Source organism: Zonotrichia leucophrys, chromosome 7, assembly GCF_028769735.1.
Source record: "Zonotrichia leucophrys gambelii isolate GWCS_2022_RI chromosome 7, RI_Zleu_2.0, whole genome shotgun sequence".
Lineage (NCBI taxonomy): Eukaryota > Metazoa > Chordata > Aves > Passeriformes > Passerellidae > Zonotrichia > Zonotrichia leucophrys.
In genome coordinates, this window is record NC_088177.1 from 34,219,685 (window position 1) to 34,247,280 (window position 27,596).

At 43.3% G+C, this 27,596-nt stretch overlaps 2 protein-coding genes across 7 annotated transcripts in view; both read right to left on the reverse strand.

The window, feature by feature from the left end:
- LOC135450413 (rho guanine nucleotide exchange factor 17-like) overlaps positions 1-4,410 on the reverse strand; it is a 44,507-nt gene extending 40,097 nt beyond the window's left edge. For 2 of the 3 annotated variants that reach the window (XM_064718527.1, XM_064718525.1), the window contains exon 1: positions 4,107-4,406. Coding sequence is in view for 1 of the 3 variants with exons in the window: in XM_064718528.1 (XP_064574598.1) it covers positions 4,107-4,153 (47 nt within the window). In the remaining 2 variants the exon portion in view is untranslated. Of the gene's footprint in view, positions 1-4,106 lie in introns of all 3 variants that reach the window. The other variant, XM_064718528.1, reaches the window with a different exon arrangement.
- Positions 4,411-7,474: 3,064 nt separating this feature from the next.
- On the reverse strand, positions 7,475-27,485 carry IQCB1 (IQ motif containing B1). Of its 4 annotated transcripts, none has more exons than XM_064718006.1 (14): positions 27,213-27,480; positions 26,832-27,060; positions 25,849-26,011; positions 24,076-24,205; positions 21,417-21,510; positions 20,254-20,353; positions 19,706-19,878; positions 17,092-17,204; positions 15,892-16,001; positions 11,809-11,951; positions 11,233-11,381; positions 10,679-10,780; positions 10,117-10,273; positions 7,475-9,046 (listed from the first exon to the last, which is right to left on the reverse strand). In XM_064718006.1, the coding sequence occupies exons 2-14, from the start codon at positions 26,923-26,925 to the stop codon at positions 8,817-8,819; spliced, it is 1,758 nt and encodes a 585-aa protein (XP_064574076.1). In that variant the 5' UTR covers positions 26,926-27,060; positions 27,213-27,480; the 3' UTR covers positions 7,475-8,816. The 4 variants fall into 4 exon arrangements, with proteins under 4 accessions (XP_064574076.1, XP_064574075.1, XP_064574072.1 ...); XM_064718005.1 differs by having other exon boundaries at positions 7,477-9,046; positions 10,652-10,780; positions 27,365-27,485; XM_064718002.1 differs by having other exon boundaries at positions 7,477-9,046; positions 10,652-10,780.
- Between the last annotated feature and the right edge of the window lie 111 nt (positions 27,486-27,596).

Here is a 27,596-nt window from a genome sequence, read left to right on the forward strand (position 1 = left end):
TCTAGCTAAAAACAAAAAGCCATGTTTTTTCTTTGTAGGAAAAAATTTACTGCTGCTCCTTGACTTCCCATCTAGGACAGGGTTTATTTCAAAAGCTTTAGAACATTTAGTCCCTTTCTGGAGAGAAATCCTTAGGACAGGTACCACTGAGTTCCCAAACAAGTTATTTCTAGAATGTGAAAATAAACAAAGGTTCCAAAAGGGCTGCAAAGGGCCCTGAGGTGTTACATGGCAAAGTGAATATCAGCAGACAGTGGAGAATTTTTTTTTCCCCTTGTGCTTCACCTTGAAGCAGCTGTTAGCAAAGCCAGAAAACTCCACTGCCCCTTGGTGTATTTAATACAGCCTTGGCAAAGGGACTGCAGTCAGCTCATGAATATGGGAATTGCCTAATTCTCCAGCTATTCTTATTACCTCAGCCCAAGGATCCCAGCTTTTCATAACTAATTCCTGAAATCACAGACTTTCCACTGTCCTTTCTGTCCTTGAGCAGCAAACCACTCCTCCTCATGTAACAGATGCTGGTGCCTGCTGTGGTGCCACCCGTTTTCCCAGGGCCCTTCCCTAGCAGGGACGGCGCTGTGGACAAGGTTACTGACCCCCGCACAGTTCCCAGGGATACTCACCCTTTGTTGCTGTAACTTACAGGAGCATGTCTGGAAAATAACAAATGCTGCACAGCCCTGTGCAGTGGCTCGGGCTGGCTGAACATTCTGAAGCCTGGGCAGGGGCTGGCAGCTGTAATGCAATCTGTCTCTGGCAGCAGAGATCTCTCACCCTGTTCCTACAAGCCGGCTCCCTCCACATCCCCCCTTGTCTGTGACTCCCACAAAATCCCACTCAGGATTTGCAGTGCCTCCCACCTTGTCACTTCACTTTGCCCTCATTGCCATATACATTCTCAGCCCACCTTCCCTCTCTGTGCCCATGTACCTGTTTTCTACCTCTTTGTTATTTTTCCTTATCTCACTGATCCTGACAGCCCCGTCCATCCTCCCAAGACTCAGAGCTAAAGCTGTTCCTGTGCTGGAAAGTGACAATGGCTGCCAGGAACCAACTGCAAGGGCCGCTGCAAACTGAAAAGCAAATGGAAGCTGAGACTGGGATAATTATGAAGCAGGGACTGCAAAACTTGTGGAGATGTTGGCCAGAGGTGCCCAGTTTATTCCCAGAGACAAACGGGTACATCCCTTGAATGCTGGCAGGTGACATGGGAGCAGAAAACTCATCAAGCTGTGGACAGCTTCCCAATCCTGGCTATGGAGCACGGCATGTGATGCCTCCTCACCTCACTAACACCCATGACTGCTGCTGCCAAGCTGCTCTGGACAAGGAGAATGTGCTCACTGCGGCAGCAGCTGAGGAAATGTCCAGGCTGGTTCCAAGGGCTACACTCCTGCAGGGCACAGGCAGGTTAGATCTTTTGCTGTAGGCCAAGAAACAGCTACAGCAGCACAGGTTATACTGCAACAGGATCTTGGCAAGGTGGAAAAAACCTGTTAAGATCTTCCTGTTTCTTTTATGATAGAGGATCTTTTTTTTCCCCAAGAGCTTGCCAAAAGGGTAACTTCATCAATGGAAAATAAAAACTGGGTTATGTCCTCTAGTAGTTTATTTCTTAGTTCCAAACAGGCCCATTCAAAAGCTGCAGAAGAAATCACCTCCAAAGTCCATGGTTTTGTAATCAGAACCTCCCTTTCAATTAGTCATGTTATAGGGCTGTAAACACAATAATTCCATCAATACTATGGAACAGTCATGTTGCATCTGTATTAACATAAATGTGTGCTGATATGCCATAGGGCTAATCTGATATGACAGTAATTGGCTGATGCCCAGCCATGGAGGCCCTGGAGCTATGCTTGCTGTCTCTCCTCTAAAAGAACTGTCCTCTGAAACACTGGAAAGGAAACCAACTGTGATGCTGTATCTTGCCTGCCACCAATCAGCAATGCTTCTTACACCTGCATCACTGAGGTGTTTGAGGTTGGATGGTAACTGTTTAGTTGGGGAAGCTGTATTTGAAGTGCAACTTGATCTCCTACAAACTTAAATATTAAGAAATCAGGATTTCCAGACTATCTTGTTAGACTAAATCAGACTCAGCAAGCTCGCAATGGATAATAAACTCAGAAAATCCATAAAAGCATTCCTTTCCCTTTTCTCCATGACTACTGGGAGCTGTGCATCATCACCTAGTCTGCAGCAGGCTTTTCTTACACAGATGAAGCTTAAGGAGCTTAAAACTTTATAAGTGCTTTGGGGCTACCGTTGTTATCTTGTACAGTGCTCTACAGACAGAGGCAAGCCTTAAATCTGAGACTGCAGCTGGGGTTCTCTGGTTAAAGGCCTTAAAGGAGATCAATGTAAGCAATGCCTAAGGATGTGAACCAGATCTCAGACAGTCCATCTCCTGTCTGGGCCATGCAAGCAAGTGGACAAACTCAAAAACCAGGCTAGGATCAGGAGTCTTTGCAGTTGCAGGCACAATAGGAATCACTTATTTTGCTTTTGGCAATATACCCTTCAAAGAGCCTTAGTGAGGAGAGACCCTGTCTCTTTTTGAGGGATTTTGCCAAAGAAACCACAGCAGACACCCTGGTTTTCTGTACCTGGCTCATCAGCTCTGTGTAAGCTTTGCTGTCTGCATGCACAATGCCTTGCCTAATGCATCCTTGTTCACGACAGAGCTCTTGGGTTCTACCTCAGCACAAACCAAACAAGAGAGACTTGTTTTACTCAGAAACCATTATTCTCAACAGTATGGCACTAAAGGTGCATCACTTTTGGCAATATGCAAGAGCATTATCTCAAAATCCCATAGAGTACATGGCTGACAGCGCCCAAATCATCTCATGGAGCAGCCAGTGAAATTAGGAGAAAAATTTTATAAAGTAAGGTGGGAAACAGCACCCTAAATAGGGAATTTTGAATCTATGCTTAGGTTCTGGATTTGACTTAAATCTTTCTAGGACTCTTATCTGCTCCTTCATCTGTAAAATGAGATCAATAAAACCTCCCCAGATTTGCAGCAGTGCTCCCAGTCTTAATTGATGTCTGTGAAGCATTTTGAGAACCATGAGCAAAAGAAACCACTACCAAGCCCTCAGGCCTTACTATAATACCAACAAACAAGCAGAGTTGTTTACAATGCTTTTCAGCGCCACAATTACTAGGAAATGAGGAAAGGCTAAAGTGTAGATGCACCCAGTGCTGCCTTGCTGCAGTATAAATGGTAGGAGCAGATTTTAGAGATTTTCCTCCAGGGAATTCTGTTTTCAATAATGCAGTAAAACTTCTACCTCTCTGGATCCAAACAGATGCTCCTGCTAACACCTCAGGTATCAAAACCTATTATGAATTTGGGAGAATGCATCTTAGAGCTGAAATCACATGGAAGTTAATTAAGAAATGACTCACTGGGACCTCGCAAATTTAAAGAGCCAGGTGCTGCCCAGCCACCCCTTCCCCACGATTGAGCTCAGCCTAGTATCGCACCAGCACACGATCTCCCACCTTGCACAGGACAAAAAGCCCCCAGGCACCTCCAAGGCTCTTCCCTGCTGCCTGCAAAGCTCTGTGTCCCTGCGGGTGCAGTTTCAGGAGCCGAGAGCAGCGGCCGGGCAAGCCCGGAGCAGCTCCCGGGCAGAGCAGAGCGCTCCGTGCCGTGCCGTGCCAGCGGAGCCCCCGGTGCCGGGGCGAGCAGCGAGCGAGTGCGCGGTGCGGGCACATGCGGGCCCCGGCAGCGGGCAGGTGTCAGCCGGGGCAGGTGTGCAAGGGCTTGGGAAGCGCGCGTATCCCCCGCTCCCGTCCCCGCGCTGGGCGCCGAGCTGCCGGTGGGACCCGAGGGGCCCCGCCGGACCGGGGAACGAGACCAGCGCACATATAAATCACAGAGAGCTGCACGAGCGGTCCCGCAGCCCTCCCCGCCACGCAGCCATTTGCCTTTGTTGCAGCCCCGCGCCCGCAAGGTGCGGCGGGGCCGGGGCCGGGGCTGAAGAAGGAGCTCGCTCCCCGGTCGCTCTCCCCTCACAGCAGGGCGGTGGGGACACGTTCTGCGGGACTGGCTGCCGAGAGGGACCCGCCCGCCGCCCGCACCTGCCTACCTGCGGAGCCCGCCCGGGACGCGTCGCCCGCCGCCTTTGTTGTGCATGCCCGCCCGGCAGCGCCGAGCCGCGGGTCGGCTCCGGCCCGGCCCCTCGGCGCCCGCCGCTCGCAGGCCCGGCTTAGCCCGTCACCACGGCAACGGCGGGCGCGGCTCGGGCGAGGTACCGGCCCCAGCGCCCCGCCCCGACAGGGCCGAGGGGACAGAGCGGGCGGGCCTGAGGGGACGGAGCGCGGGCACCCCGGAGGGCCCCGCCCCGAGCGGGGCTGAGGGGAGAGCGCGGGGCGGCCCCCGGGGCCGGGAGCGGGCGGTGCTGAGGAGACGGGGCAGGGCAGGGGGTCCCCGCGGGCTGCGAGCAGACGGCCCTGCAGCCTCAGCTTTAGGCGCTCGTCTATCGGCGCCCGCCCTTCTCCCCAGCCCTGCGCCCCTCCTTCCCCACAGTGCCGGGCAGGTCCGAGCGCGGCTTAGATTAGCCTCGGCTTCCTCTTACGGTGCTTGGGATCCCTCATTCTCCATATCCGGTAGCTGTTCTTTAGACCGGCCACCTCGGGAGTCCCTATCTCCGGTCACAGATCGCACGTTCTTTTGTCCTACAGCAAGCACGGCTCTGGTGACTCTCCTGACTATCTTCCTGCATCAGCCGCCACAGGCTCTACACGTGACGGGCAGTCTCTCTGGAAAGAGGGGAGCTGCTGTGAGAATAAAGCCAAGGCAGTGGTAACGCCTCCGTTTATCCCTGTTCTGGGCGAGGAATTAATTGTATCCTGCATTTACAACTATTTTAATTGATCATTCATTTTAGGCATAACCATGACAGCTTGAACATCTTCCCTTTCAGTCAGTAAGGACTTGGCAAGTTAATAGTTATGTTGATTGTTTCTAGGATTAAGTACCGCAGTTCATTGGCTCTGTCATGTAATGCTAGACTGAGCTGGGTCTTGTTACTGGACTTATACACGTGTGCCTGTGTTCATCTCGTTCTGAACAGGCAGGCTCTGGACTGGTGAGACATGTTAAAAGGAGGATCGCTGATCAGAATTGCTCACATTCATGAGTTTTGTTAAGTGATCCAGACTAAGTAAAGGCATTGTTTCTGTTTGAAGACAATTAGAAAAAAACCCTAAATTCTGCAGAGAAAAGTTGATTGTGGAGAGAAATAAATAGCATAGCAACCCAGAACTCTTTCTATGTGTTCCACACCTGATTATACATTTTTTTTCTTTCTAAAATCTGTCAAACTCCTATTCAACCTTAGTAGAAAGGGATTTCAGTGGCACTGGGCTCACAGCATCCTCCAGTGAAGGCTCTTAAATTACAAATAAAACATATGAAACCTCTTCAGTAAGCCTCATGTGTCAGAGGAAAAGACAGAGACAGAATGTGCTCAAGGTTACAGAGATGTTCTCTGGTAAAACTGGGAAAAACTGCCAGAGCTCTGGTGTCCTGTCCTTGGTCTTCATCTGCCGGACTTTGCCATTCTGTCCCAAGAAGGCACCTGGGGTAAACCCAGCCCTGCCTTCAGGGAGAGCAGGGGAGAGGGGATAGGAGGCAGCTGTCCTTTAGTTCCCCTTGGTCAGTCTGGGCCCATATATTGCTCATGTCAGTAAACAATCTCCTTCTTAAGGGGTTTTTCACTGGACACAAGGATGCTTGGAGAATGACCTGGTGTTATTGTGCTGTAAAGAAGGATGATAAGGAGAACTTGGAGATCTATTGTGATGGTCTTTGCAGCTCCCCCTGCAATGAGCTGCCTCCTTTTCCGTTGCATGCTAATTTATAAATAGACCAGATTCCACTACTCAGAGAAAGCTTTTGTCTCGCCTTGTACTCGATATATGTGATACTCTGCACTGGAGAGCAGATGTTTATACCAGATTCTGCTCCCATGGAAATGGGCAGTAGAAGACAGAGGCAAGGGGTGAAATAGCATCAGGGTTATCTCTTGTCCTCAGCTCAAAGCTCCTGTTACAGCCAGTCTGAAAGGCCAGAAGATGCCCTTGGATTTAGCAGCACAGTCTCGAGTGTATGCCTGTGTCTCTGCAGGAGATGGACATCCTGTTGTTTGCAGACTCCAGTTACAGCTAAAGCTAAAAAAAAAGCATCTGTCTGCATAAACAGGAATTTTCCTCAATTGCAGGAGCTAGCAGAGGACACTACTTTGTCTCTGTCTCTGAAAGGGCTGAGTAATGTTTTGTTTGTTTGTTTTGTTCTTTTTGCTGCCTTCCTCCAGCTCCATGACTTTGGTGGCGCCTTTGGCAGAAGAACAATTGCCTTTGCTCCCATTTTATCCATATCCACCAGAGGATTTTGGTTTCCAGATTGTTCGCTGCTGCTGAAGCCATAGCAATAATGCTCCTGTATAGCTTTACTTAGGGAGGGAAGAAACAAAACCACATGACAAATTGGTCCAATTTATCACAGCAACAGAAACCTGCAATTCAGCTCAATCGCCCCCACAGGCCAGCTTAGACAGCATCAATATTTAATGACCTGAGCGCCACTGCCCTCACAGGTTGAGCTCCACCTCTGCCCTTGCCTTGTCACAGGTACCCCCCAGGAATGTCACCCCACCAGTGGGGAGAGCACCCCCAGAATTCCTCTGCGTGAGCAGGGTCTGTTTTCAGCCTGCCAAGTCAAGCCTGCTTGCTACCCAAAGGGGCACAGTCCAGACCTGCTGGGTATGACTAAACTCCCTTTTTCCTGCCTGCCTGAACGACCCATGCCGTAGGTTAAAGCCCAAGTAACATCTCCAGGCTTTCTGGGCACACCTGTGGGCTATGGCAAACAGGAAAGCAGGAGTAGGACTGGACCATCACAGCTCATGGCCGCTCCCACAGTCTTTTTTGGGTAATTGTTTAAACCAGACAGAACTGTTCACTTGGTCACAAGCTGGAGGAGGCTTCTGTTCAGCTGTCAATATCTGTTCCCATTATTAAGACAAGAGTATTTCATTCCAGAAGGGGCTGCAAAGAAATAAAATGCCAGTAACATGTCCAGCATGTGGTGCAGAAAGATTTGGAAAGAGAAGGAATCAAACTACACCAAATCTCTCCCTCTGTGAGCCAAGCAGGGCATCAGAGGAGGTTGGGAACCACTTTTACTGGGCCCAGGCTTTGAACTGGCCACAGTAATTGGCACCCAAGAACATCTCCCTGCTCCATCCCAGCATGTGGCCCCTTTCTGGCTTGCTCTGCCTGGGACAGTAACAGGAACAAGTGACAAGTGATACAGCTATATACAGCCATAGGCATGTTCCCTCATGGCTCTCTTGCCTCAGTTTCCCTGGTCTGTAAAATGGATGTGACTGCAATCTCCTGGTGACAAGCACAAAGTAAAACAAAGCATTTTTTGGGGGCAGAGGAATTTGTGCTGCTGGACCAACAACTTGAATTCCTCCAGCAAAACAGCATCTTCCAGTAGGTTTTCTGTTCACTTGAAAACCCCCATGATTTAGCAAATTGCATATTCCAAAGGAGGAGTTTATTATCCACTCCTCTAGCAGCAAGTGACAGAGGCCATTACAATAAATGGCATTTGGGGAAGATGGCTCTCTAATTCACTTGGTATTTAACACTGACCATGGGGGCTCAGCTCTGTATGTGAGATACATTCTGCAAAGTCCTTTTGTGACCATCTCCCTGCACCAAGGACCTGTTAGAATAAGGGTGATTAGGAATAAATGTAAGAGCAGAGGTTTCTGCATCAAAATAGTTTGGGCCAGAGGCTGCATGGCCAAGGGGACGATGATGTGCACAGAGGACTCAGGCATTTTGAAGGGAAAAGCTGGCTTGCTGCAGCTCATCCAGAGATGCTGGGCCATTTCCAGTGCCAGAGCTTGGCTGCTGAGGGATATCTTCCATCCCTTGGAGCACTTGGTGACTGCACACAGACCCTCTGCTCTTGTAGTTATAGGGTACCTGTCTTGTTATGGGCATGGCTCAAAACTAATACAGCAGAACTGTGGAGTTCAACAGACACCTGCAAGTGCCCTAGAAAATATTTAATGGATTGTTCCATCAATTAACTGTCCAAGAAAGGAATTGTGAGCCAACTCAGTGCATTCCAAATCACAGTTCTGTGAAAAAAAGTTAACACACAGCACAGCTCTTCCTCCTGGCAGCCATCCAGTTATTAATTTCCATGTATCAGCTGTATCTCAATGGGCTTGGTCTTCCGCCCACTGTTTCTATTTATTTGTTTTCCATTCATCTCCACTAAAATTAAAACTCAAAGCCTTCCAGAGAGAATGGAAAACAAACATGCTGAACCAATACTGCTGCCCACATACAACCAACAGAAACCCCTGCACTTTTTCCTCCTTTGCAGTGAGGCAAGATCTCATTTTTAAGACTCTGGCCTTTCATCTGAAAAATAGTGCAGGTAGCTATGGCATTAGCACAGTCTCAAATTCTTGTTTCAGACACATCAGTAACTGAAAAGCCAAAGGTTATGAACTTATTTTTAAAATGATACAAATTACAAAATACCTTCATTTAAAATTACAGTATTTAAATCCTATTTGCAACAGCACAATCAATAGGATCCAACTCTTGATGTACAGGAAGGGATTTTTATTAAGTAAAATGCACTAAAATAAGGCTTTGGTCTTTTTCAGTCTTTTTCAAATGTTTTCCTTCCTTAAAAACATACACAAGTGAGTGCATAGTGCAGATATGAGTCTGGTTGAATATGTAATTCTTCTGCTTGTTACCTAAAAGGATTTCCTTCCTCCAATAAAGAGAGTTTCCAGTTCTGTGTTTATAGCATCATCAGGAATTACATCATCCTCCATAAACTCATCTCCAAGCTTCTTCCACCATGGCCAACGAGTGTGTTTTAGCATAGTGTTGTGGGCTTGTCTTGCCTTGGTAGCTACAGGGATTGATCGACTCATAAAGGCACCAATATCTTTTTCTGTGGTCTCTGCTAAACCTGGAGCATCTGCAAGAACAGGAAGAAAAGTTTTCTGTATTTTGTTTGTGGTTTTATAAGTATTAAAAAAAAAAAAAACGGAACACTACCCTCCCACTTCCTACTGTCCTAAGCCACTCCTTTCCTTGCGCTGGCATTGCAATTTTATGACTACATGATAAATCATAAATCTGATTGGAGTGGCAATCCAAATAAAGGCTAATCTGACAAAAGAAATACATAATGGGGTAGAAAGAAGAAAGGGGAAACATGGACTACTTCTTTCAGGTGCAGTGGTGGTATCCACCAAAATGACTTCTTGTGGAAGCATAACCTCAGAGGATATCCTGGTCACTACTGTGGATCAGTGCTCCTGGTGCAGGGTGACATCAGCTTGGTGTTTCCACTGCTCTGGTGCAGCAGCCTTGTGGTTTCCCTGCTTGGGAGACCCAGTGTAAGTGTGTTGCTGATTTGCCTGCTCAGGGAGTGATGAGCTGCAGTGACACAGCACGTGACAGACTAATGGAATTCAGTAACTTGCTGAATTCTGCCCAGCTTGGGTGCTCTCTGGTGGCTGCAGTTTGCTACTCTTGCTTTTTCATGCAGCCACTTGTCTGGAATTAAGATAGCACACTAGTGAATTCTGTTTCACTTAAAGCCAGGCCAAGTAAATGAAAACATGGAAATTGCAGCTCAAAGATTTCCCTTTTCATCTGGAAGGGGTGAGAGTGTTTTAACCAGCAGCTTACTCACAACATGAGAAAACAAACCAAAGGAAAACAAATGTGGGTGAATAGGTTGTGTGAGACCCCCTTTTTAAGAAATTCTAATGCCTGTTAGAGGGCTATTGCTTTTCTTGTGAACATATCAGACAGAGACTTCCAGCAGAATAAGGTGCTCCTTGAAAAACAGGTGTTTATCCTGAACCTACAGCAGCACTTGGATAATCTCTAACAAAGCCTGGATCTCAAGATAAGGCACATGGCAAAGAAAGATATTTCAGTTTTGAAATGAGGTTTTACCACTGCTCACTCTAATTTTCCCTGTAAATTGGTTTTATCCAGATGGCAATCAAAGCCATGAGCAGAGCAGTCACATACTCATTAGCAGCTCCACATCGGTGTTGACCTGAGCCAGCAAAGCCTCTCTCCTCTGTGCTGCTCTCTGATCCAGCCTGTTCCTCAGCAGGAACTGTGCCAGCTTTGCCTGAGCCTGCACATGCAATTCTTTACTCCTTTCTTCTGACATTTGGGAAGCCTGGAGGAAAATAAGTTTGTTACCATTAGGAGCTGGTTATTTTAAAACTTCTGGGGGTAGAATAATGCCTAAACAAGGAATGCAAATGCTGTTCCTAATTGTTAACTTTGTAATTTTGCTTCCTCTGCAACTCTCTTCAAAATTATCCATCATCATGTATATAAATTTTCCAATTACCGTTTGCTTTGACACTTTTTATTAGATTAATGGTTAAAATCCCCAATGTCCTAGTGCCTTGCTGCCAAACAAGCAGGGTTGATACATACATACCTCAAATGGATTATCTTGATCATAATTTATGAAGATGAATATATTTCATCCCTACAGTATTTTACGTTGCATCATTAATGCAAATTATGAAATGACTAAGAAACAGACCGGATGCAATTTGATGTAGTCATCCACCTTCTGCTGCAAAGCTAGTCTCTGCTCATCAGTCAGTCCCCTGGGTTCTTTCCAAGGAGAGAGAGGTCTCCTCCTCCTTCGTTTCTCCAAGAATTTACAAGCCTTTGTAAGGAACATATGAGAATATAACAATCACAGAGAGGAAATTTGTCTTCCCGTTTTGTTTATAAACAATCATAGAAAGTGTTTCAGTACTGCATCTGTTAACGCCTAAATGCAGCCATGATGTTGAAAAGACAACAGACAAGGTCAGCATGAACACTAAATAGTAACAACACTCATAATAAGTTAGTGACTCATCTGTAGTATGGTGACATTCCAATCCTGGGTTTCAAAGAAGCAGCTTTTATACTTTTGTTGCAAGACTATATTAGGCTTTGTAGCCTATACAAGCTTTAACCCTTTAAAGCAACTTGTGTCTCTAGACTATCGCCCCCAAGTAATTTTTTAATAACTTATGGCTACATTGACAGTAAGAAAATAAACAGTTTTATGAGGCTTCACAACAATCCACTCAGTCCTATCTACTGTTAGACCAAAGTATAAATACTTACTGCTCTTTGAATGATGACAGCTGCCTTATACTCCTTAAGAGATTGTTTCTGCTGATGAAAAATTCTTCTTGCTCTATACCCTCGCCAGAATCTCTGGATAGTTAATGCTGATTTCTCCTCCATTTCCTGCATGTATTTATTCACCTGACCTACAAAGGTAACAAAAATCCACAGTTAGAAGACTGCGGGTTATGTTCTCTTAACAATTTACATTGTTAATCCTCAAGCTAGAGAGCACCAAAAAACTTGGGTGCTCTCAGTTAAAAGCCCCTCTTTCCCCAGGGTGTCCTGGCTGTGGGTCAAATCTTGCAGATCACAGCTGCAATGGAGCTTTGTAACACAAGAAAACTGTCTCTCCCTTTCTCCTGCACCATTTTGAAGGCACCAGATCTTGATCAGTAGTTACTGAGCCCTGGGGGAATTAGCACATTCTCTTTCAGATAATTGGGTCAGGAGAAGAGACAGTAAGACTACAGTGTAAAAAGACATGCAAGATTGGGAAATAGATTTGGGGAAATTGTTCCTAAGGACACCCAGACACTTTAATCTTCTGCTATAGTTTAATATAAATCATACTGGCATGGACAACTTCCAGTAAGGCCAGCTGTCGTTCATGGAAGAGTCTCATGGCCCTCTGTCTCTGAAGTTGCATTTGCAGTTTTAGAGCTTCATCTTCCTTCTGTTTTGTTAAATGCTGCAGCTCCTGTTCCCGTTTAGCTCTGCAATACACAAATACATTAACAATTACCTAAAGTTGTCAATTTCTTTAAGGTATCTCTCCTTTTCTTTGTGTTAAGTGGTCCAGCATTGAGAAAGAAAATCCACAAAACAATCTGCTATGCCAGCTGTTGGCTGCAGAATGACACCAAGCAATGCGAAGTCTTCTGCAGACTAACAAATTACCACACTATCTATAGCCACAAAAAACTCTGAACCACTCTACAAAATCAAAGTGTAAATCTTTACTCAGGATAAAGTTCTAAGGGCTCTGAAGGGAATGATGCTTCATGTGGGACATTCACAGCCAGAATGAACTGGAACAACAATTTTGATTCCATCATTTGCTGAAGAGGTAAAGCAACATTAGCCATCTGCTTCAGTACCCACCTTTTCTAGTCTATCCATCAGCATGCATGGCACCTGCTTCCCACAATACAAACAATTATTTTTGTACTGACTGCGAAAGGAGATCAGAATGTTGGCTGCCAAGCCTCAATTCTTAATTTTTAAGGGATTTCTTTTTCTCCAGGAAATACAGACAGACATATTTGGTCCATCAACTTTGTTAGAGAACACTAGGAAAGAATTTTTTTGCAAATTCTTCCTGATCTGTTCTAGATGTGATGTTAGGGTGTTGCCCTGCTGAGCACTGGAAAACCTGCAGCAGAAGCTTCACAGATGAGACAGTTGAAAACTCTGCAACTGGCCCTGGAGTGTTCAAGCTACTAACAACATGTACATGAAATACACAGCAATATATCAATATAGAGACTAACATAAAATACCTAATATACTGATGTATTGATACTAATAATTACTGAGACCACTTGGCCATGGTCTCAGTGAAGTATGAGGAGGTGTGAGCTAAAGCTCCCCCTCCCTTCACTGCCCCTTCTCATCCCAATGGACCCAACCTAGCAGCTTAAATCTGAGAATGTACAACTTTACCCCACAACAAGGTAACAATGGGGCTTCTCTGTTCCTACTGCAGCAAAATCACTTCCCCACTCAGGACCTGAGCCCCTCACTGGGCCCACAGCCCAGGGTTCTGCTCTCCTCTAGCCCTTTTCTGGGGACAATGAAAGAGGTGCTTTAAGCACTAGGAAAGAAAACCAACCAATGGACAAAGCAGAAGTATAAGGGATGCCAGAGGAGGAAAATGTCCACAGACTAGACCTAATGTCCAAGTAATTCTGCTATTGCTGCATGGCACATACCTTTAGACTCACAGTACTAATGAGCTATTTGTGTTTCCCATCACTAGTATAAATTGAGCTATAATTTTTCCACCAACCATATCTTCTCTTTAGTCTCTAAAACTGGGAGAGATTGGGATGGAAACTGTTGTGTGAAAGAGATGCTCTGGATTTGAAGATCTGACCTCAACAGATAAAAAAGCCTCCACCACAATCTGACAGACAATAATCCTTTTACAACTGTAATGCAGACTTGAGATGTGCCCACACACGGACCTACAGAGACAGATCATGACACATGTGATTATATCAGAATGGTTTCAAGGAAATTAAAGGTTTTCAGCCCACACATTTCTACAAATTAAGGCTGTAAGTTTTTACATTTTTAATTTAGGTAATTAATATTTTAATCCAAATATTATATTTCTAAGACAAATGAAGTCACAGGATCAAACAAGACTTTTGTTCACATTTTTTTGATAAAACTTTTAATATTTTGCCCATCAATTTTTATCAGCTTCACTAGGCTGAAAACTACAAAAATGTTTCATGAACTTCTCAGATGCACATCTGTGAAACCAAAAGTGTCTGTCAGGTATTTAAATGATTCTTTAGTACTGATTCTTTCCTATGTAGTCTGCAAAACACATTTGTTCTCTGTTTCTCCTAATGATAAGATATATTTGCTTGCACAAGACCACACTGTGACAGGGAACTGCCTCTGAACTAAAGTAAAACATACACAGAGTAAGATCCAAGCTTCCTTCTGCAGTTCATTGCACAGAGCAGCCTCCCTCTGGTCATCTCTTTCGAAATATAAAATGGTTTCATTTTTGATGCATTATTAATAAAAATTATTGCCATTTAAAATGTCCTGCAATTAGCTATGTAATAGTGAACTAGCTTCAAGGAAAGACCACAGGCTTTAACATTCACTGAGGAGATATTTCTGAAACCACCGTTTCAAAAGTTTATAACTTGCAGAGCTTTCTGCAGCTGCAGGTGAGCAAAGTTTGGAGTTTCAATCTCGGCACTATTGAACCACACTCGTTCTAAAATAAATCTGTGAACATAACCAGGACCTGACTGCTAAAAATTAAAAAGTACTCTTAAAAGCTCTTCTACAGTCATGTTTACAGTATTCCAAACACTATTTTTCAGTGTAATGTTTTGAGGTAGACAGAAGAAAACCAACACTGGCACTGTACAGTTCTGTATTTGCTCAGTACACTGGGACTGAGTGAGCCATGAACACACACAGCTGTAAGGACATTAATAAGTTTCCATTCCTCTCAATATTAAACAAACACTTTCAAAAGTCCATTTAAATGACTTGAGAGCTACCTAAAAGGCACAGACTAATGCTTACAATATTGAAAATATGACAGAAAGGAGTCAAGCAGCTTGGTGATGGCTGATAGTCTCACCATCCTTTCCCTGCTGCTTTTCCATGTTACATCTTAGCCTATCATCCAAAATTTCTGGGCTATAAGTTTAGCTTGCAGGCTTGCAAGGTGCCTTATGAGGGAAGGAATATTGTTTTCAAGTGCATGGTGGAGTAAAAGGGAGTGACAAGGATGTCTGACTCCATCACAAAAGTGTAGTGACCAGTGGCCCTCAACAGACACACTGCTTGCCCCTGGAAATCTTTCAGAATTTTAAAACTACACCTTAGATAGTCCAATATCCTCTTAAGGCCAGTCTAGACAATAAAGCATAGTTGTTTGCTTTGTATTGCTTTGGTTACATGCAATGTGATTGGACAGCGATTTATAAGATCTACTTTTGACACAATAATGATCAATGTGCAAAAAAAGTTTGAAAAAACTTGCTGTGGAGTCTACAGTTGACTTTAATCCCTTAACCCATGTTAAATTCAAATGAAATTCCTCAAAACAGTTAGCCTAACACATGCTAACATTACTGCTGCAGTGTTATTCAAGTGAGACAAGCATTATTTACATAGCTTCCTTCTTCTCTGCTGCTCCAAGGCAGAGGATACTGTTTCTAGGTCACTGAAGTAACTCTGCTTCTGAGAGCCAAAGATTTAAAAATTAATGAAGAACAAGGTCTTGCAAGCACTACACTGGCACTGTGGGCCAAGCACTATGGGACTTGGTTTCTGCAGCAGTCTGGCATGTGCAAGCTCCATGGTAGCTCCAAGGTAATTTACAGAACAATTGTGTGTCAAGTTAACTGTTAACCAGTTATCTGTCCTACCACCAGTACATCATCTTCTAGTGCTGTTTGGTGCAATGGGAGGGATAGAGACCATCCAAACAGAGACAATTAGGGCCATGGAATGTAGGATGTAGAAGGACAGGCAAGGTGTGTTTAGCCTAAAGGAAGGCAAATCTGTCTCCCACTACCTAAACAAGTGTTAGAGAGCAGACATAGCCAGACTTATGGGGGTGCTCAGAAAAAGGACAAGAGGCAGTGATAAAGAGTGCAACAAGGAAATTCCCACTGCCTGTAATGGAAGAATTCTTCACAAGGCAAATCGTCCAGCACAAGGAAAGGGATCAAGTGAGATGGTAGGATCTCCATCCTTGGAGACCTCTAAACCTGGATGTGGCCCTGAGCATCCAGATCCCATTTTGAGGCAGGCCTACTTCAAACAGGACACTGAATTAGATGATCTGAATTCTTCCTCTTCCTTTGTGACTTGAGAAAACCCACCCCAACTCAAACCTTCATACTAGATCCTGTTCTTTACTGCTTTTCACAAAGTCATACTGTTTACCTGAAGCTTCTCTGTAAAGTGACCACTGCCTGGGGCAGCTTTTTCAGCCTTTTCCTTGTCTGAAATCCCCGCCACGCTGCCTGGATCACACAAGCTGCTTCATGCTGCTTCTGAAATTAATAAAAATTAATAGAAATTAATAAAACAGTTGGTAGAATACTGTCTATGCATAAAAAACCACTTTATTACTGCTTGCATAATTGAACAATCTCAACATTTGGCCAAACCCCATCAGTTTTCAAATGCATCAAATTGGAGAATTTAAGGTCTTATGAGACAGTTATTACCATGAACTCCATACTTGCCCCAAAAGCAGATAATCTGACCTGTATTGATGCTGTCTGTGATAAACAAAGGAATCTACAGCACAAATATATATATATGTAAAATCAACATGAAAAATTCGTATTTAAAACACCTGAAGCACTTGATATTTCAAATAGTGATTCAATCAAAATACTTGCACTAGAGAGGACAGAAAGACAACTTTGGAGAAAGAGCAGTAGGAAAAAATGTTACATTTGCAGTATGATCAGAAGTCACTGAAATGCAAACATGAAAAAAATCTATTCTATTCTTAAATGGATTTTAGAAAACACCACAAACAAACTGAATCACAAAACACCCTGCTCTGTTGAAGATGAAAGCAGGTCTCTGCAAACAACATTTTCATTGATGTATTGCCTCTGAGAAACCTGCATGTAAATTTTTTTTAAGATGCTCCTGAAACACACATTGTCTCTTTCATTGGGAACACAGTCCAGGTGGTGTTCTTACTGCACATTTTCTGTATATGACTTAGTTCTATGTAAATGCTGCCTAGAATTCAGAGATCTAAATTTGTAACACTGATGTGAGAAGGCCAGATGCAGTTATTTTAATCTGATAGTTAGCAAAAAATTATTTTTCCCCTATGATTTTATTGAAATCTATGGTGAATCTCCACAGAAAGCCAATCTCTTGAGTCACAGTCCCATATTTTAATGACTGAGCAATTTCTTGATGTTTTAAAAAACAGCAATAAAATAATTTCAAAAAGGCAATTAAAAATAATTAACATAGTGAAATAATAAGACAGGTTTGAAAAGTTTCTACAAAGTGATATAGTAAATCCCTTCTAAACATACAGAAATCACATGTAAATAGGATTTCACATCTAAATAGGATTTTACATCTGAAAGTCACATTAAACTTAATCACCTGCATTTCTCCTTTTCCACTGGATTGTTCCAAATACAGCAGGTCCAAGAGTTGATTGACCTCCCTGTCAAATCCTTTGCCAGTCCACTGTTTACTTAAAAGCTCTTTTAATCCTAAGAGAAAGAGAAGATGCTAATTCAGTAACGTGAATTTACCCTTTCAGGCTCTCAAAGCAACAAACTGTGAATCAACAAATTAAATCTGATTCTATGTGCAAAGAAGTGTGAGAGTTGAAGACCATCAGCCATCTTTGAGTGTCAATGCATAATCTTATCAAAGAATGCCTGGTGCTCCAACTATTACAAAGAAGTATTATCCAGTGATTTTCTATGTCCAAGTCAGTATTGTGTTTATATCACTGACAGTCAAATTACCAATGTACTTTCAGTGTCTTATCAGTAAGTCATTGAAAGGTGCTAAAAAATTCAAAGCACCACACAAGTGCTGGGTGTTGCTAACACTCTTTTCATATTTTTCATAATAAAATTTATTTATTTCCAGCTGGAATTGTTTGATGTCTGCACAGCATCATTTAACTGTGAGTGCCTGTGCATCATCCAATCCATGAGACAAAAGAGCTGAGTTTGCAGTAGCTAAAAAGCACCCTTGTGCTCCCCCCACAACACACACACACTCCCTATGCAAGTAGCCATGTGCTAAAATGTTTGTATCAGACAAATCCCAGAGCCTAAGGGCTCTGCAGGGAGTTGGAGGGAAGAGAAAGGAGGTCAGGAAGGATGTGCATGTTTGCCTCCTGAAGAACTGCAGATTCAAGTAACTTTTCCATCTTCAAATTATTGTCCATAAACCTATTCATACACTGGGAACTCCAACACAACACTCACATGTACTTACAGGATCTGGAGCACACAGAAATGGCACCTCTGTGGCACCATGTGCACCATTGTAGAAAAACAAACACAGGTAAACACTTCAGGAGAGACAGGCAGGACTCCAAATGGGTGTCCCAAGGCTGCCTGAGTCCTGCAAAAGCAGGGAGCCAGGCTACCCAAGAGAGCTCCCTCACACAAGTGCTGTGGGCTCACACAACCACTTGCCAGTCTCTACAGACTACACAGCCCTATGCTCCTTGTGGCTACTGGCAGGGAGCACCTCCAGAGTGCCTCACAGATGTGTCAGCCCATGCAGGACAAAAGGCCAGGCCCTCCAGGGAACCTGGCACAGCGGCTGTGCTGGTCCTGGAGGTGCCCTCAGCTCCAGCAGGCCTTCACTGGCAAAGCTCACACCAAAGCACCTCACTCTGCCACTGTGAAGCCAAGGGGCTTCAGTCAGATGACCAGATGGTGGAAATGCTGTAATGCTTTCTCTGTTGCTTTTATTCCTCAAAGTCTGTAAAGGACTCCAAAGCCCAAATTAAAACTAACAGAAGGATTCTAACTTTAAAAAAAAATAGAGAAAAAACACAATTTTTTTTCTTTTCTTAGTGGAAAGAGGAAACATGCACAGTTCTAAATTACTGTGGCATACTGTGATTCTAGAGCAAAATAAAGCATCCTTTGATGGAGACCTACACAACTTCAAACAAGCCAGTATTCTACAGCTGGGATGATCAGACCATCAAGGCAGCTTCCCAAGAATCCACAATGTGATAGCAGCCTTAGGCACACTATACTTAATTCCACAATACAAGGAATCCCTCCTCTCAGTTCTGTAGGCAAAAGGGTGGCAAAGCTGTTCATCTGGTCCAGAAATTTATGTAGCTGTTACTCTATAATAAGTAGTCAGCACAAGTGAAAAAAATGGAAATTGGACATTTTGCCTTGCATTTCTTTTTACTGTCTTTGTCCTCTAAGGACTGAGGCTGCTCACAAGTAGTTTTGACCCACAATAACATCCAGAACAAAAAAGACATGGCAGATATTATGCCTGTTCCTTAGTCTCCATGGGCATGATAGAGTGCAAAGGGTTTCCTGGAGCTTCCTGCTATGCTAGAGACAGAAACATTAAATGGGACACCTCATTAAGGAATGAATAACATAGAACAAATTATACACATACTCAGCCTTATCATATGAAGGCATCGAGACAAAATGATAAATTAATCTCATGAATTCCTGGAAAGAGCTCATTCCAATTACTTGGACATCAAAAGACAGCCAGCTCCTGGATAGCTAAACAGCCCCCATCAGATGAGCAGACCTGCAACAGCCAGGGTCAGCAGGTCACTAAGTAAAACTTTCATGCTGTGGATTAGTGAGCCTTAGCCTGTGGCAGATGTGACACAGGGCCCTCTGACTGTGGCAGTGCAGGCACCCTGCCAGTGCATCCCTCAATAACCAACCTGCACAGGGAAACAGAAAGAAGCAAAAGCCCATCAAATTGGAAATCACAATCAACAACTTTAAAAGACAAGTTGCCACATGCAGAGTCCTCAGTACACAGAAGAAAATAAATCTAGGGAACAGAAAGAGGTGCAGTACCTTAAACTGCAATGAAAATGAATAGAAAGGGAAAAACCCACAAAGCAACGTGGCATTGCAGTTTCCACCTGTACTGGAGAGTTATTGAACCACAATGGGAAATTTCTGTCTTTTTATTTTCACAGGGAATGCAAGAGGAGGCTCAGTGACCAGTCCCATGCATGTTTACAAACCTTTGTAGCGAGCTGTGAGTAACTGCACAAGCTGCTTGCAAGATTTTGCCACTAATAACAGCAGTTTTGTGGCAGCACTTCCTACAGCAGGATTGGTGGTAGAGGACAGCTTATAAACAAGTTCATCCAAGACAGAGTGAAGGGTCTCTTCTTCAACTTGAAGCAAGACAGAACTTTAAAAAGAATAAAAAAAAAAAAGGGGGAATAGGACAGAAGTGTTAATTGAAAAACATGAGCTTTTTAACAGTGACTTATTTAGCTATGTCAGGCTATATCCAGCAAGCCAAGATGCCCAGCTAGCTGGAACAGGAATATGATCCAGACAGTACTACTGTTTCAATCAACTAATTACCACTCCCTCAATTTAAGAAGAATAAAATCCCAGCTTTTTAATGTTTTTAATTTCTACTACAAAGACTAGGGGAAAAAAACCCCAAACAGTAAAACACAACAATGCTTGCAAATGAAAAGATTTTATTTTACCAAGCAGTAATGAGCTACCTTTTATATTTATTATTAAGAAAAATAATGATATGAAAACAACCAACCTATTGACCCTCAAAATATTGTGTAACACAGACATCATTACAATTGCTGTTTCAACATCATCTGTTATTAACAACTGCAGGAAGCGATCATTTTGTAGTACTGCAAAGAAAACCAAAAACAAGAAAACAAGAAATCATGAAATCAGAACAGACTTGAAAATACCATAAACCAAATAAACTTCATCATAAGTCATAGCAAGTAAACCCAGACACTGTTTCTGGAACAAACTCCCTCATTTATAATTCTTACACTGAAACTTACTGAGATAACTAAACTACTTTAACCTCCAAAAAACATGGTGAATCCTGGTTTTTTCTGCCTTTGGACGTTCCTCAGACACTGAGGTTGCAAGGGAATGAAAGCTTTAAACCCCTTTATGCAACAATAGTACCCTTTTCTTACAACAACGGTGGAATTAACACTGGGGTAACAAAATCCAAAAAAGCTAAGGACCTCAAACCTCAAAGTTTGTTACCCCAGATTATTTAATGCAAGTACACTGATGCCATTAAAGCACCATCTTTTTTATCCCAGTGTATCACTGGCTATGTATTCAGTAATTTTTCTGACCATTTGTGTTTTTAGTTATATATCTTAGGATCCTTTTCGTTTTTTTCCAATACTAGAAACAAAACCAAATTCTGCTTTTCAGAATCAGTGCGATTAACATCAGTTTAAATGAAAGCTTCTTTTGGTCAGAAATATATAGTGAAGTTTGTTAGATATTTGTAAAATTTCTTGTCATGTAAAAAACTTCAGAAATCAGTCTCCAAATCTATCTACTTATCAGGGTTAGCAATGTACTCTGGTCAAATTTCTGCATATTTTAATCACATACAGGAAAAGATCAATTGTCTCTTATTGGGAAAGAAAAACCCCAACAACCTGATTTTTAAAAGGTATAGACTTACAAAGAGAAATTACAGGATGACACTTTTAAATGTTTATCTCTGAAAGACTAGAAGGGGAACTCTTGAGTATTTCCCTTTAGTGGATATTTACCATTTCAGATATTGCTGTTGAGCTGACTACTTGAAAAGACTGATTTAACACCTACTCAGGCTTAGAAGACTAGGTGGAGATTAACTTAAGAATGAATTTTGAAACTTGTAGTTGCCATAAATAAATGTTCAGGTGTTCTGTGGGTTGACATTTCCCTTACCACATGCTGCTAGTTGGATATGCCCACCGAACAGCCAGCAGATGGCATCAGTTACTGTTTGGAACCAGTGTAAAAAGTCTTGTTTTTCTTTATCCTAAACAAGAGAGAAGTAGGTAAAAACATGTGTATTTATCTTCATTAAGGACCTCATCTTGATGTCATGGGAAGGTTTGTATGCCTCAGGAATTTGGCGACCAAACTTCCACCAAATTTCCAAATGAAGTTGGTGAAACTGTAGGAACTAGTTGAAAAAAAAACCAAAACACCCTAACTTGTGGAACATTTGAGGTCAGAGATCAGTGAAGAAGATCTGAAGATACTAAAAGAACAAAAGCATCCATTCGGGAAAAACAATCACAACAACGAGAGAGAAATCTTGTTTACGCCTTAAAAATATTTGATAGCAGTGGAGAGATAAGACAAATGATAGCTTAGCAAATATGCATCACAGATTTAATGCTGTAAGTGGGAAATCTATTACTTTAAAGAAGAGGGGGGAAATAAAAAAGGTATGAAGTGGCCAAGGACACAGTCAAAATGAAAAAGGTTCCTGATAACTGGTATGGTGAAGCTTCAGAAGCACCTCCTAGCTGGAGGTGTGGGAGCAAACACCAAACCACTATAAAGCTGAAATTTGATCTGTTTGCCAAACAGACTACATCATGTGCTTACCTGTGATAGCACTGGACTGGAAAAAAACATAGAATCAATCACAGAATGGTAGGAAAGGACCTAAAGTCCATCCTGTTCCAGCCCCACTGCCATGGGCTGGGACACTTAACAGTGGACCAGATTTCTCAGAGCTTCACTGAGCCTGGCCTCGAATGCTTCCACAGATGGAGCACCCACAGCTTCTCTAGGCAGCCTGTCCCAGCACTTTACCATCCTGACAGCACAGAATTTCTTCCCAATACCTAATTTAAACCTTCCCCTTTCGGTGTCAAGCTCCTTCTTTCAGTGTCACCCCTTATCCTGTCACCACCTGCCCTTGTAAAAAGTCCCTCCATCTGTCTTGTAGCCCCTTTAGGTACTGGGAGGTGACATAAGTTCTTCTCAGAGACTTCTCCTCTCCAAGCTGAACAACCCCATCTCTCAGCCTTTTTTCACTGCAGAGGTGCTCCAGTGCTCCCCTCTGACCAGCAGGAATTCAGGTTTTAGCATGTGAATGCACATACAGATGCACATTCCAGTCTGTATTCCAAGTGTGAATCACAGACTACTGGAAATCTGGAATCTTGGTGTGTGGAACAGCAAAAGGGTTTTTGACAGTACTTCACTGCTGACAAATGTTGCTACAAAGCACATGGTCAGACATCCCACATCAATTCAGCATCCACAAAGGAAACCCTGGGAAGCCTAGTCCTAGATCCCAGCTGGAGCCCCAGCCCTCAGTCAAGGTTTAACTTTGTATTTGGTCCAGACTGACAAGGAGAAATACAAAATAACAATAGTATGTTAAGCTGTAATATTATCTGTTCTGTGTTTTGGCAACATGTCAGTTTCTGAAAGCTATTTCACTACTTCCCTTGACTTCAAAAACTTGTGCAAAAAGCAAAAAGAGTTGAATAAATTTTAAATCTCTACTGGTAGAGTGGGATTTCCAAAATTCCACTGAGCAAGCATCAAGTCTGGGTGCCCAGTCACCTCTGAGACCATGAAGTTTAAAAGCCAAAGTACTAATTACAATGTAGACTGCATTTGCATTCAAAAGAAATCTTTGCCCACAAGCATGACTCAAGTAGCATGTAGGCTTAGACATAATAAGAAAGTATGGGGGAAATTACATATTGTGGATAAGAGTCTGCTGGGATGTCATTTAGGAAGCTTCCTTGTCAAGCACAAAATGCACTTCTCAAGTACTGCACTAACAGAAACTATGTCATTGCACTGATGCTTTCTGGGAATTGATTGTCTGTGGTGTCTATCACAATACTTTGCAGGAAAACTTTGGCTAAGTGCAAGAAGCCAGTGAGCCAAGAAATGAGATAGTGTGGAGAAGTGGGGATATTAAAAGAAACTGTCAGAATCCATGAAAATGGTAATTTAAATTACCCGTGGGTTTTTGCTTGTTGGGGGTATTTTTCCTTCTGATTCTAGAACTCAGAAGACTCCAGAGGCATAAGGGAACCTCACTGAGTAAAACCCTTCTTCATTGCAAAAAAGGAGGAAAATGTGAGAAAGTGTTTAAATCTATAAATTCATGAAGTCTGCCTTTGGCATTCTCCATTTGCAAGTTCAGAAACAGTGAGCATTCTTGGAATTTTTTTTGCCAATTATGCAGCAGAAACTGAACGACAAAACAAACTTCAACAAATCTGATTTAAAATCTTAGGACTCCCTAAACCATTTTTTCTAAAGCTGAATAAAATGAGTGAGAACTAAGTCATTATGAAGGCTGAACTAATGATATGCAAAGTTAAGACACTACCATGACTGCTGTGTTTTGTAGGGCTTTGTATAGTGGTTTTGCACAAGTCATGGAGAAAATGCTGCACAATTACAGATTTCAGCTTCAGAGCTCGGAGGCATAAGAAAAACTACTGCAATTTCTAGAAAATAAATGTTCCTAACACTATGCCCCTAGAATAATATCCTACTTATCCAATATGCAGAAAGTTTGCAGGCATTCTCTGCTTTTTTAACCATGAAATGTAAATACCTTGATTGCTCGGATAAATCGTGCTTGCAAGCGTTTTCCCAAAACCAGCAGGCTGTCTATAACTGAAGGAAGAAACTTCCTGTAAAATTCCTCAGGATCTTCTTTCACCTCTAGCCCTACACAACAATGACTGAAATGGCATAAAACAAAACAAAACAGAAAAAAGGGAAAAAAGTCAACCTGAATAGTCAAAGGCCTGTTTGAACAGCTTTGAATGAATGTCACGTCATCAGAGAAATGCTTCAGTGGCATGGGACAATTCCCCCTGAACAACAGCTCACTGCTGTGACTGCCTCCAAGGAAGAGCAGCCACTGGCAGGTTGGAGACCATATTGCTACTTATTATGGCATTTCTCAGTTAAAAACAAACATATCCAACACACTTTCTCCTTTAGCTTCATTGAATCTGTTCAGGCTTGTTCTATATTCTAGGGAAGGGCTCTTATGGTCATAAGAAGGGGAAAAAAAAAGGCAAAATAGAAAGGTAGAAAAAAAACCTGATAAAGGAAGACCAATGATGAAGAGGGTGCACATTTGTCAGTAAAAATATGTATAAAAAATATACCACAAAACCTTCAGTGAGCCTGTCTACAACTTTTCTCAAACTGAGGAAGGCATGTGGGCTAGAAATCAGTTCCTCAGATCTCAGCTGTCTTATTTTACTCACCACAACACGTCAGTTGTTTCTGGAAGACTTTTTACAAGAAACTGCATGTTTTACAACTGATAAGTTGTTTCAATTCTGCACTCAGCACTGATACCAGTGCAACAAAAGAGTCTTCCTGACTTTTTATGAATTTTGCTTTCTGATATCTTATCTAGGCTATATTAACATTTTGGGAATGCACACACATAAAGCTGTCTACCAAAGCCCTTGGAAAACAAATTCTAGGCATGAGGCTGAGAATCTTCTAGCTACAAAAGGACATTTTTAGAGCTAAAATAAATTTCAGTATTCTCTGCAACTGAAACAGCTTTTAGGGGATGATTTAAGCATCACACTACTCTGGTGATAACTCTTGCATCCCTTACTGAAATTCCTTGCCTTAAAAATTCATACTGCAGATATGGCATAAATAAGAGATGGTCACATAATTACTTCATGCCTTAGAATTTTACTCCTTAATTAAGCCAAAACTAAACTTGAGGAAAATTTAAAATGTATTATTTTTCCTGACATTTAAAATTGAGATTGGATCACTGGGGGTTTGAGTTTGAAGTTTTCTTATTTACAATACCATTCTCACAATATTACTACATCAGGTTATCTAGTCTGTATGAACTGTGTCATCTATTATATTTAAAAATGTAAGTAGATACTTCAAATTGGTATACTAAATAAATATTTAAATACAGTCAGGCCAAGCATTGAGTCAATCAGGTTGAAGATATTTGCAAGATGAAATCTAAGCAAACAAAATAACATTTTTTAAATAGCTACAATTCAAAATGATATAATCACTGGGTAAAAACTGCTGCACTAGTGAGTACTGTCCACAAAAAAAGGTAAAGCCAACACAAACCCTGTTCCCACCATATAGTTCCCCCAGCTCAATGAAGCACAATGCAAATGAATAAAACAGGACCAATTAGGCCATGCCTGACCCCTCTGCTCTTGACTGCTTCCCTGCACTTTAACCCTGGCCTTTCCTGAACAACAAGCCTTGTTCTGGATGGGAGCCAATGTATTACAGCTTGAAAAGAGAAAGAACAAGATGAAAGGACAGAAAGAAAACTGGAAGCCCTCTTCTTAGCCTTTTTTTTTTTTTTTACCTCAGTATCTCTGCTAGCTGGGCAGCAGTAGCCCAGGCTCCATGCAGCTGAGAGTGGTCTTGCTTAAGGACCAGCAGGCAGTACTGAGTAAGACCATAGTCATATATATCTTGCTTAATTTTATTTGATTCTTCACATCCTAAGGAAGGACTGCTTAAAATTCCTGTGGGAATAAAGTGGGAGAGAGACAAAGAAAAACATAAGATTCTGATGTGCAGGGGTTTTTCCATTTTTCTAAAATATATACTCTAAGAAGAGTACATGTACACAGAGCCAGGATCCAGGATTAAAGTTAATTGTAAAAGTGCTAACAACACCATTAAATATTTTGTCAGCAATTTCTGCTGCTACAGCTACAACTCATTTGTAAAATTACAATTACGACAATTGGGAAGGGATGGCTAAACTTAGGTTTCCATTTTCTCTCTACATATTTAGTAGCAAAACATACATTACCTGGGATATGAACCATTTGTATGAATTTCCTAGGCTAGAAAAAACCACAACCACTGGGAAACATATAGCTTCCTTATAATTACATCTCAATTTAGAACAGGACCTGACTTGTTTCAACCATTCCTATGAGCAGTGGCTGTGTAGCAGAAGGAAATACAGGGAAGTCACACAGGAGTTCATGATCTTGTTTCTGTGTAAAGATTTAAAAACTGAATATGGACAACCACCCTGGCTCTCTGCCCAAAGAGCACTGGGAGAAATGATTTGACCAAGTGTAAGATCCTTGCCTGTATCAGCAGGAAAAGAGCCCACATTATCAGCGTGACAGCTGAAAAGCAGAAAAAAATTCTGTCCATTTGCTCCTCAGCTCCTCCTCCTTACTTTTGCTAAGTCAGACGCCACTCTCAGGAAAAGCTGCTTCCTTACAGAGTTTCAGAACAACTTTCTGTATTTAAGGAGGTAGACGGAAGAATGACTGGCTATAGTTCGCCAGCTCATAATTTTATTTTAGGAACGGCACTAATTACCCTTTAACTTCAGCAGCAGCAGGGGGATGTCCTGTTCTCTGCTCTCAGTGATCTGAGCAGCCAAGGCCAGGACCTGGGGGTCCGTGCCCGCCATGGGGAACAGCCAGGAGCGCACACCACCATCGATTCCAGCCTCTTTCCTTTTTATGTTAAGGCGTGGGGTCCTCACGCCACTACTTCATCCCAGCTCCTGCAGCACAGCTGGAAGCCTCGGGCTGCAGGACTCCCCCTGAGAAAGGAAACAAACATGGAGGAAGCCCCACTCGCGCCCCCTCCCGAGGCCGCAGGCCGCCGGACCGGCTCTGCCGGCAGGGCGCACCTCCGGCCGGGCAGCCTGAGCGCGGCCCCACGGCGCGGGCAGCAGGAGCGGCCTCACCTCACCTAGGGCCGGGGAAAGGGCAGAGGGAGCGGTGCCCTCTCCCAGCGGCGCCGCTGTCCCCGGGAGCGGCGGCGCCGGTGCCGCGCAGCCCCCAGCCCGCGGGGCCCCTCGGGGCGCTCTGAGCGGACCCGCACGCACTCCCAGCCCCGCTCACCGCCGCGCGGGGGCTCCCCCACTGCGGGGAGGGGAGGGAGGGGGGATTGGAACGCCGAGCCCGCCGTCTCCAACGCGACGGCTCCCCCACGCCCCCCTCCCCTCGCAGCTGTGTGGTCGCGGCCTCTCTCCGCCAACCAGCGCTCTCCCCTGCGGGAGGAGGGTGCATTTGCATATCCGCGTGCGGGCTGGCGCCTCCGCCATCCCATTGGCGGAAATCTACATGGGGACGC